The sequence below is a fragment of the Perca flavescens genome, chromosome 4 (assembly GCF_004354835.1).
Source record: "Perca flavescens isolate YP-PL-M2 chromosome 4, PFLA_1.0, whole genome shotgun sequence".
In the NCBI taxonomy this organism is placed as follows: Eukaryota; Metazoa; Chordata; class Actinopteri; order Perciformes; family Percidae; genus Perca; species Perca flavescens.
In genome coordinates this window covers 16,182,814-16,199,818 of record NC_041334.1, presented here as the reverse complement: position 1 = coordinate 16,199,818, position 17,005 = coordinate 16,182,814, and the positions used below count along the sequence as shown (strand labels likewise).

At 39.7% G+C, this 17,005-nt stretch overlaps 2 protein-coding genes across 4 annotated transcripts in view; both read left to right on the top strand.

Moving 5' to 3' along the window:
• The window catches only part of smpd2b (sphingomyelin phosphodiesterase 2b), a 12,394-nt gene extending 11,301 nt beyond the window's left edge, over positions 1-1,093 (top strand). For all 3 annotated transcript variants that reach the window (XM_028576955.1, XM_028576954.1, XM_028576956.1), the window contains one exon: positions 1-1,093. This exon is cut by the window's left edge and continues 382 nt beyond it. In XM_028576955.1, the coding sequence (XP_028432756.1) occupies positions 1-43 (43 nt within the window). In that variant the 3' untranslated portion in view covers positions 44-1,093.
• An 837-nt stretch (positions 1,094-1,930) lies between these two features.
• On the top strand, positions 1,931-16,527 carry pkp1b (plakophilin 1b). The gene is made up of 13 exons (XM_028576103.1): positions 1,931-2,486; positions 3,645-3,733; positions 4,900-5,324; positions 5,459-5,600; positions 5,900-6,107; positions 6,590-6,758; positions 8,912-9,029; positions 12,741-12,917; positions 14,187-14,357; positions 14,570-14,723; positions 15,001-15,187; positions 15,374-15,458; positions 15,817-16,527. Exons 1-13 carry the CDS (start codon positions 2,201-2,203, stop codon positions 15,889-15,891), a joined length of 2,286 nt encoding a protein of 761 aa, XP_028431904.1. The 5' UTR covers positions 1,931-2,200; the 3' UTR covers positions 15,892-16,527.
• Positions 16,528-17,005: the final 478 nt, after the last annotated feature.

Genomic DNA, 17,005 nt, shown 5'->3' with positions numbered 1-17,005 from the left:
CCCAAAGGCCCATGAGCCCAGTGCTTTTGACCCAGAGGAATAATACAGGAGCCAACTGGGTCAAAGTGGGCTCAGTGAAAGAAGCCTTTACAGTGGGCTTTAAGATGGATGTTTGAGGAAGTCCTTCATCCTCTGAATGTGTTTTATGCTCTTGAGATTAAGATTTGTACTGCACAGTGAAGGAGCTTTTGAAGGATGTTTCTGAAAGTAGTGCAGGACACATGCTTTGACCTTTTTTAATACTTTTATATAATCGTCTTTTTACCCCTAGATTTCCCTCTATGCACCTCAACACGCTTCCTGTTGCATAGTATAGTACTTGCTACTGCTGTTCTTAAAGGTCATAAATGTGACCATTTGTGTCTCTAGCCTCAGGTCTGACTTTCCATTCCACCCACCAGTAGTTCCAATGGGACCAGTCGTTTCTGTTTTTAATTTCATGCTTCCCTTTTGTGATTTGGAGAGTACACCACACAGTCACAGTGGGTCCAGACTGTGTGCTGCTGATTTACTTGCAGAAAGAAGCACTGCACGGAAGACACAGACACTCCGAATGTTGACGGTTTACATTTTGGTCAGTAATATTTGTTCTCTGCAGGACAGATTGTTGGGAGCTTCCAGGGGCACTTAAAAACAAGGATCCTCATGCACCAGTTAAGACTGTTCAGTCTAGTATTCTGTAGGAAAATGGGTCTAACTTGATCTGCATGTCTCATGTTCACTGTCTCGCACCGGAAAGTATCTTAATGTTAGAGACAATCTGCACAACTCTTTTCCAAAGTATAAATGTGAATAAAATAACTTAAGACCTAGAAAATTACAAATGCTTAATATATCATGTATTATAAGTGTGCAGTGCACTTAGTTGACTAACCAGTTAAACCTCTTCCCTTTATGTAAGAAAGTAAATTACTTAATGATTCACATTGCTGTAAGACAGTGTTATCGCTCCGCAAATTTTTTTACTTTATTATTTCACCTCAGTGTTGGAAAAAAGGTTATAGAATTTCAAACAATACCTGATGTTCATTTCAACTTAAAATTGTTATAGGCATGATTATGAAAACAATAATAAAGAATGTATTCTCACGTTGCCTGACTCCTGTGGCTCTGGATAAGTCAGATAAGTCAGTGTATGATGGGTTCTACACATCCACCACTAGAGAGCACTATACAGACATGTGACAAACACACCAGCTCAACACCAGCAATTACAAGACAAGCCCAATTTACCAGATATGCCCTCGGGGCAAGAGCACCCATGGGTGTGGTACATTAATATGTTTCATTTGTTTCCCATAGTAAATCACATCAATGGATTTAACTCACTCATTTCAAAAGTTAAAATAATACTGTGGCTTTATCACAGTTAAGTAACCCAATAAGTTGTTTAGAGTTACACAACCCCTGATCACGACGAATATATATGCTGTATGTGAATTAGGCTACGCTACACATAATGCAAATTAGCTTGAAGCTCAGAATTTTATTGTGCATACCAAAATCAGTCCTTTGAAAGCAGTTTTACTGGAAAGGGGTGTAAAATGAAGCCGTGTTTGAACAGGATTTAAGAGGCCAGAGCCAAGGGAAAATACGTATATGTCACACATCCCTTGTGCATCCCTGGCCTTTCTTAAGTATGTTTAAACTTTGCATCCTACTAATATTCTTTTGTCATATTTCTCTTTCTTGCATGATATTTATGTCAAGTTATAGTACTAGCCTAGGTCTAAGAAAGCTCATCCATACTGAAAGTATTTTACCTGCATCCTATCCTAATATATTATCCCGTTTGGCATTACTGCAAAACAAATACATTACATTAATGACCTACTTCTTAATAATGTGTTGGTCTTGCAGTGTGAAGTGATGGCATCATTTCCCAACTCTTGCAGTAGTGGCAGGTATACAGAGGAATAATGTGCACTGTGAACAGGTCTAAACTCAGTGGAGGGTAAACTCATTTTTGTATCACTTAAATACCCTCCATTGTTGACATAGCCTGCTTGAGTTACTTTTTATTTCTTCCAGGTAATGTTTGGCGTTGGGGAAAGGCTGCACATGTCCAAACCAAAGGAGTGGTATTTGTCAAGACCATAGACTGTAGAAAATAGGGCAAGACTAGTAAGAGAAAGTGCAGAGTTGTGTAGGTCTATTGTGCCAGGATGGGCGCGGTCTAATTGTGCAGGGCAAGGTGCGCATGTATAAGTCTCCCTCTGGCAACACCGACTCTCCGCAGCTGACTGCCTACTCTGGATGTTGTTGGGCCACCCGGACACTTAACAAAAAAAAAATGATGACTCTGGATCCGCTGAAATCGGTTATTTCCATCGTGAGTATGGACGACACGTCGCTGGCTCTGCCGTCCGGTAACCACTGCCGATCAGGCCAACAGCGCGTCCTGGAACAAGTGCAGATGATCCGGAGGACCAAATCCAAGAAGTCCAGCAGCAGCAGGAGTGGATCTACTTCTTTGTCTCCAACGAGTAAGAGCAGCCAGTACACCAGGGCCACGGCCGTTGGGCCGCCACTCAGGGCTCTGAGGACTAAAGAGAAAACCTTGTATTTTATTTTTTATTTTGGCTAATTGTAGCCTAGTATATTTTCCGTAGGATTCAGTATTTCTGGCAGTGTGGAGAAGGCTTTGAAACACCATTTAGACCAGTGGTGTCAAACTCCGTTTCACTAAGTGCCACACTGGAAAATAAGAACCACATTAAGGGCTTGAGTTTATTGACATGCTTTTATTTAATCAAAAGTCAAATATTTTTTACTCTATTATTATATAACAATATTATGTATGTCTCATGTAGCTTTCTCACACAGTTTGGTCGACATAAAGCTGTAAAAAGTCAGCAAAAAAAGTTCCTTAGCCATCCTAGAATTAAACAAATCAAGCAAAACAATGATTAAATATTTTACAGCCTGAATAGGAAAACTCTCTGGTTGTGTGGGAAATTCTGAGTGTCAAAGTCAGCAAATCTGCTAAATTCAGCTTTGAGTGTCGCCTAATTACAGTTTGAAAACTGGGCGGCCCAAAATGCATTGTGTCCACCATGTCCCAATATCTTTTTTTAAACCAAATATGGTTCTATCTAAATATAGACCACAAGTGAATATTGATTGAAAAATGACAACAGAATATGCTGATTATCAAAATAAGATTTGTAGTGTGACCTTTTCTTAATATAATTTTACACTTATTTGATATGGAACCTTTGAACACTAATACTTCAGATGTGCTGGTGATTTTCTTTATCTAGATGTTACACTTGGTATGTCCTTTGGGTGTGGTTTCTTTTATATAAGCCATTGCAGGTTTCTACAACGCCCTCACATGTATTTTATATTTCTTCAGTGTGATTTGTAATTCTGAGTGGGAAAAACAAATAAACAAACAATTGTTTACCTGTACATTAAGCAATAATCTCTACAGACTTTCATTAATTCATGTTTCCACGTTTGGGCCTCTGCTTCCTGCTATTTGCTGTACCAGTCTAAAGTTGGCTGCTTGCACATTTGATTGTTTTAGGACCTGAATTCCTCTTTTAATACAACATGGACACTATTATCTTTAAGCATAAAGAAAATATCAGACCAACTGAATAGGTATCAAATGGATAACCCTCCACATTTCTCCTCAGCCCCTCCGTATGACTCCGTGTTCGTAGATGCTCCGAACTCACCGTCCAGCAAAATTAGTGGAGGCCTCTTCTATGTGAATTCTAAAACTGTAAGTTATGGAGCTTCTCTATATTTTTATCACACCATTGACTGGCGAGAGTGACTTTTTGTCGTTGTTTTATCATCACAATGTTGTCATGGAGGAAATAATGTGAGTCTGAAGCAGGGACGTAGCTACCATTTAGGATTGTGTCAGAGAGTTTATTCTACAACTCTGCACAAATTACACATGGTGTTTTGTAAAGCTGAGTTTGGTCTTATTTGACATTTTTAAATATTTTTTTATTACAGTATGTAGTTTTTAAAACACCATTTAGATTAGGGCTGCAACTAACAACTATGTTCATTATTGATTAATCAAAATTTTTCTCCCCTAATTAACTGATTAATTGTTTTGTCTATAAAGTGTCAGAAAATTGGGAAAAATGCTCATTATAGTGGCCAAGGTGGCGTCTGCAAATTGCTTGTTTTGTCCAACTAACTGTCAAAAAAATAATTTACTATCATATATGACAAAGAAAAGTAGCAAATCCTCACATTTAAAAACCTGGAACGAGCTAATATTTGGCATGTAAGCTTGAAGAGGCCTAAAACAATTGCAGGTACAATTTCTACCAACTTACTGACTAATCACACAATTGACTACTTGTTGCAACTTTGAAATCAATAAATGTGAAAACATTAAATAATCTAAAAAGTCTATATTTATCTGGTCTGAAGGGAGCTATGTCACAACCAACTGACTTGTAATTCCCAGTCAATCAAAGTGAAAGTGCTGTATTTCACCACTATTTGATGCGTCATTTTTGCAGAAATAACACAAGAAGCACACATGATAGCATTAATTTTCTTTGGCAGTTTAGTATGGCACTGTATATACCATCTTGTGGGAGCCTATTACCAATAACAAGAAACTGGCTCAAAGATTTGTTGTCCCCAGTTGACTTTTCTGTATTTTTTTCTTCTAAAAAACCTGTTTCCAGATCCTTCCAGAGACTTTCTGTCTCCTCTTTACCAGCCTCTCCCATAAGCTGACAGCTCTCCATATAACCAAACCGCAGGACTGCACACCACCAATAGTTCTTTCAACATGTGATTTGCCATTGCCAGTTTAATGTCACTCACTCTGTCTCCTTGCTTAGTCACTGGTGAAATTAGCCTTCACAAGACACAATGATCCTAAATTGCAAACACATGTATTCTTTGGCTCTACAGCTCAGCGTAGAGAAAAACAATCGGCAACTAGTCAACAACATACAGGGATCCAGCGTGAAGAGGAACACGTCAGCTTCTACCTATCAGTATGAGAGGGGTTACGCCCCCGTCAGCTCCATGGCTGTCGGTCAGACCTACACCAGCCGTAGTGAGCCTGGTGGAGCCCGGCAGCTCTCCCTGCCAAAAAAACCTGTTCCTCTGCAGAGACTCGTTTCCAACAGGGGCACCTACAGGACAGAGAGGGCCACCAGTCAGTTCATAACAAACACCGCATCCCAGCCTCAGCTTCACCCTCTGCACACTATGAATGGCATAGGTCAGACCAAATCAATCAGCAAGTTCATATGCAGCAAAGTTGATGTGACCAAAATGCTCTCGAAGCCTCCCGTTACCGAGGGTGCTCCGAATAGCAAAGGAGATTATGGGTGAGTGAGACTCCCATGCCATATTTTCCTAAGTTCAAACGATGATGATGATGAATCAAATGTTTCAATGTACAAATGATTCTTGCATGCTCTGTGTTTTTAAATAGCATTTGGATTGCTTTCTGCCTTCGCAGGTCAAATAACAACAGTGGAGTTGCTGACATCACTATGAAGGAAGCTGTAGATTTTCTTTCCAACGAGGATGAAACATATCAGCACTGTGGCGCTTCCTACATACAGCACAACACTTACGTCGACGACAAGGCTAAAGAGGAGGTGGCTTGTCTTGTTATGTCATGTTGACAAACGGAAACTTTTAAGGATTATATCTTTAACATGCAGTAAACCTGTTTTTTTTTTGGGAGGGTCCCTGGCAGTGGCTTGATTTTCCCAGTTTTTATTGCAGCCTTACTGCCTACATAAGCTTTTTACTTTGCCATTTCTCAGAGCAAAGTATTATTTAACTCATTGTAATCCATTCTAGCCATTATAAGCTACGTATGGAATAAAGAGCTACCATGGGGATTGTGATAAATTATGACTGTGCTAACTCCTGAAGCCCTCTCGTCTCACAGGTGTTGAAGCTCAAAGGGATCTATCCCTTGGTGAATCTGCTACGCAGCTCCAGTTTACAAGTCAACCAGACAGCCTCGGCTGCCCTCCGTAACCTGTCTTTTAAAAGCCACAATAACAAGGAGGAGATACATCGCTCGGGTGGCATCACGGAGGCTGTGGCTCTGCTCAGAGATACAGACTCCGTAGAGATACAGAAACAGCTGACAGGTGCAAGTTAGCTTTGGAATATGCAACATTATACATATGCGTAAATACACACACACCTAAGTCAGACAGAGAGCCTCTTGTGCGTAGTATAACATCCTCTTAAAATCCTGCTGTCAATCACTGAGCTATTCCTCGAGTGCTGGCATTCTGCAAAGTGTTGAAACATATTGCCAAAAATCACCTTGCTACTGTTTGTATGATAAAGCTAGATGTTGATTTAGATCAGAATGTGTTAAATGATTAATGTATGATTGCATCTGAACATTACAAACATCCAAAAAAAGATCTGAAGTTTTAAATCTGTTATCAAGCCAACACTCAGGGTTCCCTGTAATGAAAACATCTGATAGATTAGTGAACTGTTCACACACCTTAAACCTAAAAAATCAACATGATGATGTTTTATATATTTACCATAAGAAGTGAATACATATTTGATTGAGGTGCTGCTTAAACAGCAGAGTTTTTAATTTTCTCGCCAGGTCTCCTGTGGAATCTGTCCTCTGTAGGCAGCCTGAAGCCAGACCTGCTAAAGAGTGCTCTGCCTGTCCTTATGGAGCGTGTGATCCTGCCTTACACAACCAGTCCTAAGCAGACCAGCAGTGACAGCCAAGACCCTGAGGTCTTCTTCAACGCCACCGGATGTCTAAGGTAAGCAAAAGATCCAACTGAGCGCCCGATACCATGCCAGCGTCTTTGCTTTAGCTTTCATAAGGCTAAGGATCGTATCGCCTATGTGTAGCTCTTGATGTGTTTTCATCTTTGCACCCACTTTGTGTAACTGTTGTCTAACTCTTTGTGTACTTTTCTTTTCTTTTTGAGCAGAGCTGCTCTGTAACGCAAAATAAATGTCAGTGTAAACTGACAATAAAGTTGTATGGTAACTCTGGACCAAGCAGTAAACACATTATTATATATTTATACATGCCATCCATACATTCCAGCAGCTGTAAATACCAAATATGCACCAGGGAATTGTGTATAACTTTGGCATGCTTTTAGAAATGTTTTCCTAAAAGCATGCCATTTCCTGCCATTTCCTGGAGAGATTTATTTACTTTCATGTGCATTTGAAAATATTTGTGGTAAGCCGAGGTCAGTACAAAACTGGTTAAGAGTCGGTTTGCTCCATTATCATGTTTGACAAGCCCGAATTAGATTGGGATTTCAATGTGGCGCGGATGACGGGAACGTGCCCCAAAGACAATAATAATAGTAATGAGCTCGCACACTGTCAACATGTTGATGTTTTTACATTTGGCGGAGTGGGGTGAACGTGATGTTCAGAGTCGTGGAGTTTAAGGCAATGACTGAGATTTTCTCTGGTAAAAGGCAAATAAATACTGTACCATTGTGATGAACATTATAGACTGGGACCCGGATAAATTAATAGTACAATAAAGTGAAAGTTCATATAGGCTAATCTATTAAATAAAAATAATTATATTTTTTTTAGATTAAACCTCATCACCATAGGTCCAGGACATACACTCAGTTGCCAGTTTTAAAAGGTACACTTAGGTAAAACTAATGTAGTTTAATACAAAAGCCCTGCCTTCAGAGATGTGGATTGAACTTTAAGGGCATTTTAGAGGCTCTAGTTTGCGCTACTGCTGCTTACACTGGCATCTGTTTCTAATATTGAATCTGCCCTCCATTGATATAAATTATTTTCTTGCTGTAGATAACTTGACCCATTCATTCACCCATCCATTGTCTTTTCAAATCCTGTCTGCACCAGTGAATAGGCTTTTCTGTCAGAGCTGATGCTTTAAAAAAAGGACCTGCACGAGTGACAGGCGGCAGAGGCTGAAGGCGTTTTAACAATGTAAATGTATAACATCACCATCAATAAAAACCACAGTAACAGGTGATATTAGTATTATAATCGTATCTACTACATCAGCAAACTCATTGCCGTTGAAACATTGACCGCCTTCCTGTGTCATTCTGGGAAAGCTTTACCTGTTTGACTTGACTGATGTTTTAATCATTTCCCTGACTGAACAAGATTACTATTGTTTACTTTTAAGGCCTGGTCAAACTAACATTAGACAATTCAATCCCTTTTTTGCTAAGAGGCGTTTCCGGAACTGTTTCAATCTGAACAATTAAAAAAAAAAAAAAAAAAATACATGCTGTCCTTATAATACACTACCACACTCATAGCAGGGGCTATGATCTTCATATAAAAACAGTTTATGTGTTTGCCTAGAATATCTATGTGTCCTTAGGCAGCTTTATTTGTATAGCACATTTCAGCAACAAGGCAATTCCAAGTACTTTACATAAAATATTAAAGAGCCTTTAAAAACAATTAAAATTGAACAAGGCAGGTATAAAATACAAGAATAAAAGTTACAGTGCAGTATAACAAATGAATAATTACTTGAAGAAAAGCAGCATCAAATAGAAAAATCTTCAGCCTTGATTTAAAAGAACGGAGAGATGCAGTGGACCTGCAGTTTTCTGGGAGTTTGTTCCAGATATGTGGTGCATAAAAACTGAACGCAGCTCCTCCCTGTTTAGTTTGTCTGACTCTGGGGACAGGAAGCCAGTTTAAAAAGCTCAGAAGTGGAGTGATGTGATCTTGTTTGTTGGCCTTAGTGAGGACTCGAGCAGCAGTGTTCTGAATCAGCTGCAGCTGTCCACTTGATTTTTTAGGGAGACATGTAAAGACACTATTACAGTAGTCTACTGAAGACAAAAGCATGGACAAGTTTTTCCAAATCCTTTTTCAAGTCTGTGTATACTCTTTAATGCATTGAAACATTGTGTAACATCTTGTATTTCTTTTTCAACAGAAACTTAAGCAGTGCGAAGCAAAGCAACAGACAGACGATGAGAAAATGTCGAGGTTTGGTCGACTCTTTGGTCAGTTATGTGAAAGACTGTGTGGATGCAGGAAACCCAGATGATATGGTAAACGAGAAACAATGTTCTCTTAATACTGTCTGTTAATTCTGCACTCTGTCTCTCTGTCTGTGTGCACCTCTTTCAATTTAGTTTTCTCATTCACTCGGATGTCACACGTTCATGTGGAAAGTGAACAAAAAACATTTGTCGCTGTAGCGAGGAGCTGCAGTTTGAAGTTAACCAACTACTATTGTAGCTCGCAAAGAGCACTTCTACTGTAACTACTGTAAAGGCACAGCTGAGTCATAATGTGATCAGCTGCACAGAAAACAATGCACTATAATGTGTTGCCTTTATAAACTCATGTATACAGACTAATGTTTTGAACAGTAGACAACATATAGTAATGCTCAATGTTGTATTGTGGATGATTTCAATCCTGTGATTACGGGGCTAGTAAGACTTTTCAAGCGAGATAACTATTTAATTTGACACAACAAAATAATTTAATGCAATACATTTTATTATTTTGCTCCAGTCTTTAAAGGAACACGCCGACTTATTGGGACTTCAGCTTATTCACAGTATCACCCAGAATTAGATAAGTCCATACACACCCTTCTTATCTCCGTGCGGCCACTTTTAGGGGAAAACAATCCCGCGTTCACCATAGACGACAACAGCGTAACGACAGAGGAAATGTAAATCGCTCCAAACCTTTACTTTAAACAAACCGTTTTGAATTAATAACTATGCCGAAAGGTTGCTGAGTAGTTTGTTGCACCAGCAATACATCCAAAAACCCCGGTCTTCGATTTGTCCTCTTGCCATGTCCTAAAATAGATCCTGATAGATGGGCTTTGGCTCCAGGCTATAGACCAGACCAGCGGCGATCTAACTTAGTTTATTAACGTATCATGAATGCTCAGGTTCAGGCAAGGTCATAATATAAACATTAGACATGTGTATAAAACAAACCATCTGTTTAACAAGAAAAAAATCCACACACATTTGTCAAAATTATGATCCAAACACACGTCAAATTGCATTGACTTCTATGGGACCGTCGGTTTTCTATCCCCCAAAAGGGGGCGCGCCTTGAGTTTTAACCCGTATGTGCTGGTTGTGCGTATAGTCACAGCGTGTACAAATAACAAGGTCACATGAGACACAGCCATCTTCTAACCGTATATAAACTGGGAACTATATTCTCAGAAAGGCGAAGCATTGGTACTTGAGTAAGGTGAGTAAGCTAATGTCCCAATAAGTCAGCGTGTTCCTTTTTAAAGGATCTATATTGTGAAAATGGAGATTTCCGTGTCTTTTTTCAAATGATAAAGCAGCACCACTCAATCTACAGAGAAATGCACACAGCCCGTATTCAGAAACAGTACCCATTAAACGAGCCGCCAGGCCATCCGTACATGTGATGTCACAACTATACTTTATATAGGTAGATAGTGCCATTACAGTCATTCCCCGGCTGCAATTGCGGTACAGAGACGCTCAGACTCTACCTTTTCAGTAGGGGGGCTGAAAGAGAGAGGCACTAAAATGGAGCGTCTCAGACAATACAGGTATATTCAGATAGACACTGTGTGAAAAATGTGTTGTTTTTTTACATTAAAGCATGTAAAACCAAAATGAGCATAACATTTGGCCCAATCATCTATATGCTTAATTTGTGTAATTATGAATTTCTTGCAGCAGTGGCAGTGCTCTACAGGCAGTAAAATATGTTTGCCATTTAATATAACTTATTTCTGTATTACAGCTGAATAATTGGCTAAATATCTCAATGCACAATAGGCAGTGACACTTTATTTTCAGCAATTATTTACAGCAATTTAATTAACAGGGAAGGGACAAAGTAACAGCAACACCTGTACAATATTTCATAAGATATTGAGGGTTATTGAGTAGTGGTGTCAACAATCGATTCGGCAATGCATTGCAATGCGGGGCATGCACGGTTCAGCATCGTTGCGGCAAAGTGCCATAATCGATTATATCACTGTTTATTTTCTGGCCTTGAGTGGACAATAAAGTTGTGAAGTTTCTGGCCCGCACGGGCCAGTCACTGTGGCTCTGTCTGCTGCATCAGCAAAAGAGCGGCACGAAGCGTGTGAATGTTAACATTTCACATTTTCCCCTCAGGTAATTTATAACCAATTCATTTGGATACCATCGTTGCATTTTGGATTATGAACAGCACACACACACACACACACACACACACACACACACACACACACACACACACACACACACACACACACACACACACACACACACACACACAGCAGGGCTGAGGTGTGTGCGTTTCACGCAGCACATGTAGCTAACTGACTGGAAACTTTACCGGGGATTATTTAACGCCGATGGCGCAGATGAACTAACGCTACACTCGTTAGCCTACTGTAAGTAGCCTACAATAAACCCTCAATGATTACAGAGTCAATTATCAATACCCACCTACCTGTTGTACAGGCAGAAAGCAATATTTTAGTCTGCTCTGTCTGGCTGTCCACTCTCGTCCACCGCGCTGTGCAAACACAGCTCTACTCTGCAAATAGTGACTTTACAAACAAGCTAAAATGAAAGATGTAGTTTGTAGTCTAAGTGTTTATCTTAATTCGCAACCAATCTTCAACTTTGGACAAACTCTTGTGAACGTAGCTGCTGTCTAAACGAACCATCCTCTCCGCTGGAGCGGTAAACCTATGGATGTATTTTAAGACCAAAACAAATACATGTGGCTACTTAATATGCACGTGAATGACGCCGCGTTCTTTATTCTTGATGATGTTGCCTGTTGTTGTATTATTTAGCAACAACATTGTCTTATTTCAAATGAGGCATACAGGAGGAATGCTAGCCTGCTTATCAGTCCATTCATCATCACAGCTGCTGTTTTCCACAACTTTTCACCTCAGGCTCTTGACAGTGAGATGTTTACCTGACAACAGGACTTTCTTTCTGTAAGCATTTTCCACCAATCAGGACACGGATTACGTTTCAGTAATCAAGTCTTTAACCATCACTCCTCAGTGAACTGCCCCCTAATCTGAGATCATTTTCTAGTTAAGTAGCCTATCTAGTTATCATTATGGATTTTCCATGTTTTTAGGAGTTTGCTTACACTAATACATGTAAAAAATATAGCATTAATTTAGTAAGAAAGTGAAAATATCAAACAAGAAGATGCGTATTAGATATAATTTTATTTTCTTTATTTGAAAGTCCGGCCCCTGGAGTGTTTGCTTAAAATAATTCTGGCCCTTGGATAAATGTAGTTGATGACCCCTGGTCTAGCTTTACTGCTAATGGCACAACATCCAGTGGCAGTGGCTAGCTGGGTGGGTTATAACCATTTTCTGAAGCTTCATGGTAGGTGCGGCGTATATTTTCCTGCTTTTTTGTCCTTTGCCAGTCACACCTATGATATTTCTTTCAGGGCCAGTAAAAATGTAGAAGGGGCCAGCAAAAATCTGATCTACTGGCCCCAGGGGCCAGTAGGGATTTTTTTTTTAATGTTGAGACCTGCTCATGACTGATGAAAAATTTGCCTTGTGTGCAGTAGAATGTTGAGGCATTGCAATGCATCGTAGAATCGAATTGAATCGTTACCTGGTGAATCGTAATCATCGTAATCGAATTGTGAGGGCAGTGCCAATGCACACCCCTATTATTGAGCATTAGGACTGGTGTCGCAATTTCTGTGTCTGAGTCTTACATGCGCCCTTATGTTGTGTGTTGTTCTACCTGTTGAAACAGGCTGTAGAAAACTGTGCGTGCATCCTGCACAACCTGACGTTCCAGCTGGAGGCCGAGGCTCCGGCCCTGTTTAGCAGGATCACAGCGTTGGCCAAGACGGTCAATAGGGACCACATTCAGGGTGACACCGGCCCCATCGGCTGCTTCAGTCCCCAAAGCAAGTTGCCTGAACAAGAGGTGAGACAATGAAGATGCACAGCATAGAAAAACATATATACTGATATAGACCAGTGCTAAAGGATTACAGTACATCAGAAATACTTGTTGACACTTCCTGTAAGTGCATATTAGTTTGTCTAGTATCTGTCAGTGTGTCAGTCTGTCATTTATCCTATTCCTCAGTGTAAATTGTTCATTGATGGTTAGGTTAGGTTAGGTTACTTTATTGCTACCCATAGGTAAACTAGTTTTACAGTCTAAGAGGCAGGACATCCTTAAAACTTTGTAGACCACAACATAACATACAACACACAAAACATTAAAACATATATAAACAGGTAGTAAAACATAGAAAAAAGAGAAATAGACAACAGTACATGACCAAAGGGCTTTTGCATTTTGTGCAAATAATTTTACCGTTTGTTTAACAGAGTGATTGCCGCTGGTACAAAACTGTTTTTAAATCTTGTAGTTCTGTAACCAGGAACTTTTAGCCTCCGCCCAGAGGGAAGATACTGGAATTCCCTATTCAGAGGATGTAGAGTATCTTCTTTGATAGCCATAGCTAGCTGCTGTAGTTGTTTAGCATACATGGATGTAGGGTGCAGCTGGGACTCCCCATTCAACTTACTTGACCATTTTACAATTTGGTTTCTTGTGCTTGACTGAGACACAACCAAACCAGGCCACTAAGGAGAAAGATATAATGATTTTGATAAAAGCTTGATAGAATAATGTCATCATGGTCTTGTCTATATGAAAATGGTACAATTTAGACAGTATTTAATTTATTATTCAATTTTGTTGTCCTTTTTACAGACAGCCTCACAATTCTCCTGAAAATTTCGAGTCGATAATTGTCCCTAGGTATCTATAGGATTGTACTTGATCCACTAGTTCACCATTTATAGTTATGGCCTCATGTCCTGGAGTTTTTCCAAAATCAGTGTACATATCCTTTGTTACATACCAACATATCCAAAACAAAGGATATGTACATTGGTACCAACATTATGTCAGTTATACCGGTAACTACAATCTAGCTTTCCGAAGGTTTAGCGAGACAGGGTGACATTTCCTGAAGGTGTTATCTTTTCCTTTGTGTTATAATGTACACAAGGTAAAACACGTCAGTGTGTTGCATGTTTTATCTATTACATGACACAGAGTGTTTGGAAATCATTCTGATTCATCTTATGTTTCCTAGATTTTTATTTTTTTTTTTCATAGAAGTAAATGCTATAACAGCTAAACGTTGACAACGATGGTTCACTTTTATTTGTTCAGCGCCACTTTGACTTCCCGGTCGTTGAGGATCCACAACCTAATGGGGCCGGTTGGCTGATACACTCCAAAACTCTGCAGAGTTACCTGTCTTTGCTTTCCACCAGCCAGCGAGAAGAAACACAGGAAGCCTGTTGTGGAGCCCTGCAGAACCTCACAACAAATGAAGGCGTTGTAAGAAAAAATATGTTATGCTGTTACACACTGACCAGGACAAAAAAAATAATACATTTGATTTCTATTTGCACACTAGTTTGGATAACTTTAAAATGATCATGGTAAATATTTTTTTCTACCAGTAAATCCTGTATGTCAACTTTATTTATACATGTTTTGACATTGATTACTGATGTCTTCTTAGTTTATATCGTTTTCTGTATTCACAGGTCTCCAGTGTAATGAGCCAGACCATTGTGCAAAAACTGAATGGCCTGCAAGTTATCAGTCCCCTTTTAAAATCTAATAAAGTTACCATACAGAAGAACACAGTGGCTTTGGTGGCAAACCTAGCCAAGAACCCAAACCTGCACAATGCCATAGGTAAGACACAGTTGCAATGTAGTATGTTTTTCAAACAGCGTTTTCTCTTCATTTGCAAAAAACAACAGCAACCATATCCCTTGCTTGTTTTCAAACATAAATATGATTAAGCATAATACTACAACGTATTTAGAATCTACAATACTTTTGGCTTCAGAGTAGATGTCAGATTTGAGTCAGTACCTTGACATGCATTATCCTAATCAGTCATTTGCAGTTTTACAAGCGTGTGCTTGTGTTAAGTAGCCTGTGGGTTTTGTTTGCCTTTTTGCTAAAGCTCGTAAAGCCCTCCCAGAGCTGCTGGGCGTCCTCAGCGCAGGCACTAAGGAAGGAAATGAGTCGGACGACACACTGGCCATGGCCTGTCAGACCTCCAACTGCCTGCTTATGAAGGAACCTGAGATTTGCAAGCACCAGTTAAACAACAACCTGATTAACTCACTGAAAGATCTCAGCCAAAACAGGTAAGGTTACATGCATGTGAGCAAGAAGACAATGTGCCTGCTTGTCTACATGTATGTATAAGAATAGATAAGATTATTCAAGATAATGGGGAATACCTCTGACTCACCAGGGATTACATTTTGCATGCACATTAGATTTTCCACAAGTCGAAACTGATCTTTAACAGTTGTTTTCCCTCTATTAAGCTATTTCCCCAAATCGAGCAAAGCTGCAGCCCTGCTTCTCTACAACCTGTGGTCGGATAAAGATTTACAAAGCTTCCTAAAAAAGGTGAGTAGAAGCTTAACCCTGTCTGCCAAGATCTGTCAGGGTTTGTGTGTGTCCTGTCAATTTTCTACCTTCAACTTAAGTGTCCACACCCCTCTCAGGTATTTCTGAGAAACAGGGGTAGAAGTAGTATTAGGCGGCGGCGGCGTCGGGAAATGCCCAGAGAAAGAAAGTGATGAGGAATCTAGTAACTCAGGTTCGAGGGAGCACTGGCTGGACTTTGTTCACACATGCACGTTAGCATGATGCATTATAACACACATTTCAACACAGACTCAAGAAATCAATGTGTCACTTACTGTCAGTTCAGTGTGGTTACTGAGGTGGTGCAGTGATTTATTCTTCACTATTTGTCCTGCAGCAAGGGATGAGCAAGTCCTCGTTTGTGAACGACATCACCACGGCAGCACACAAGTCGGTTCAAGTTGTTGATTAACTTGACTCGCTTAAACGGATCTCTGAAAGTAATTCCCCAGCGTCACTCGCCTGCAAGCCCTCTGCAAATCTACGGGACGTAAACCCACGGAGGCTGAGCAGCATCCTTACCCATTTCCCAAAGACTTACAACGTGTCTTAATATGTGTATCCACATCATGTTCCCATGCACATACAGTAACCCTGTAAATGCAGGTTACTTTTCCTTTGTAGGAAAACAAAGGTGAAGCGTAAGATGTAACATGTTAGTAACCAGACAGTTATTGTTTGCTTTTCTAGTTTTAACTGCTTTCAAATATCTTTTAATGTCTGCAATCTTCTGCCATGAGTTTGCTTTATTAGATAAAAACATAAGGGTGTAAGATTTTATAATTCACTGAGGTTGCTGTTTTAATATCATGACACAACACTGTAAAACAAACAGTAGTTTTGATTATGTAAAATGAACATACATTACAGAAAACAATTTCTGTTGTTGCAGTTCATACGTTTTTATAGCAGTGATGTGTGTTTACATTAAGTAAAGACAACTTTTGTTGGTGGTGTGTATCCATTTCTTTTTTTTCATGTATTTGTGTGATCCTGAAATATTTGTATTGTCCCAAAAAGTGTAAGAAATAAAGCTTGCAGAGATCTACTCTTCCAACCGTAAATGTGTCACTAAATCTACGAATGTGAGTACATTATTAGTCATTTGTCAATGTCACTGGTGCAGTATAATTTTCTTAAGCCTCGCTCACATCTTGTCACACCCGTCAAGGTTTTTGGCTGCAGAGTTTGAAAAGCTTTTTGGCAGGTTCCAAATTCTGTTTACTCCACCCTTATAATTTATTTTCTGAGGCTTAAGAACTAGCTATTAGAGCCAGACACTGCAGCTGTTCTTGTGTTGCACTTGGTGCATTATGTGATTGTTTCCCAGATTTGAACTTTGGTCCTCCCCAGTTCAAACCACGTAATCCACCCAACAGCCAAGAGGGAATTCTGGTATCATTATCATGGGTGATACTTAGATTAATGAGGCCTCATAATCATTTCATTTTGCACTGATAGATTTATGTGCTTGTATGTACCATACCAGTAATACTGCGGGCTCACATTAAGGCTGCCTGGATTCT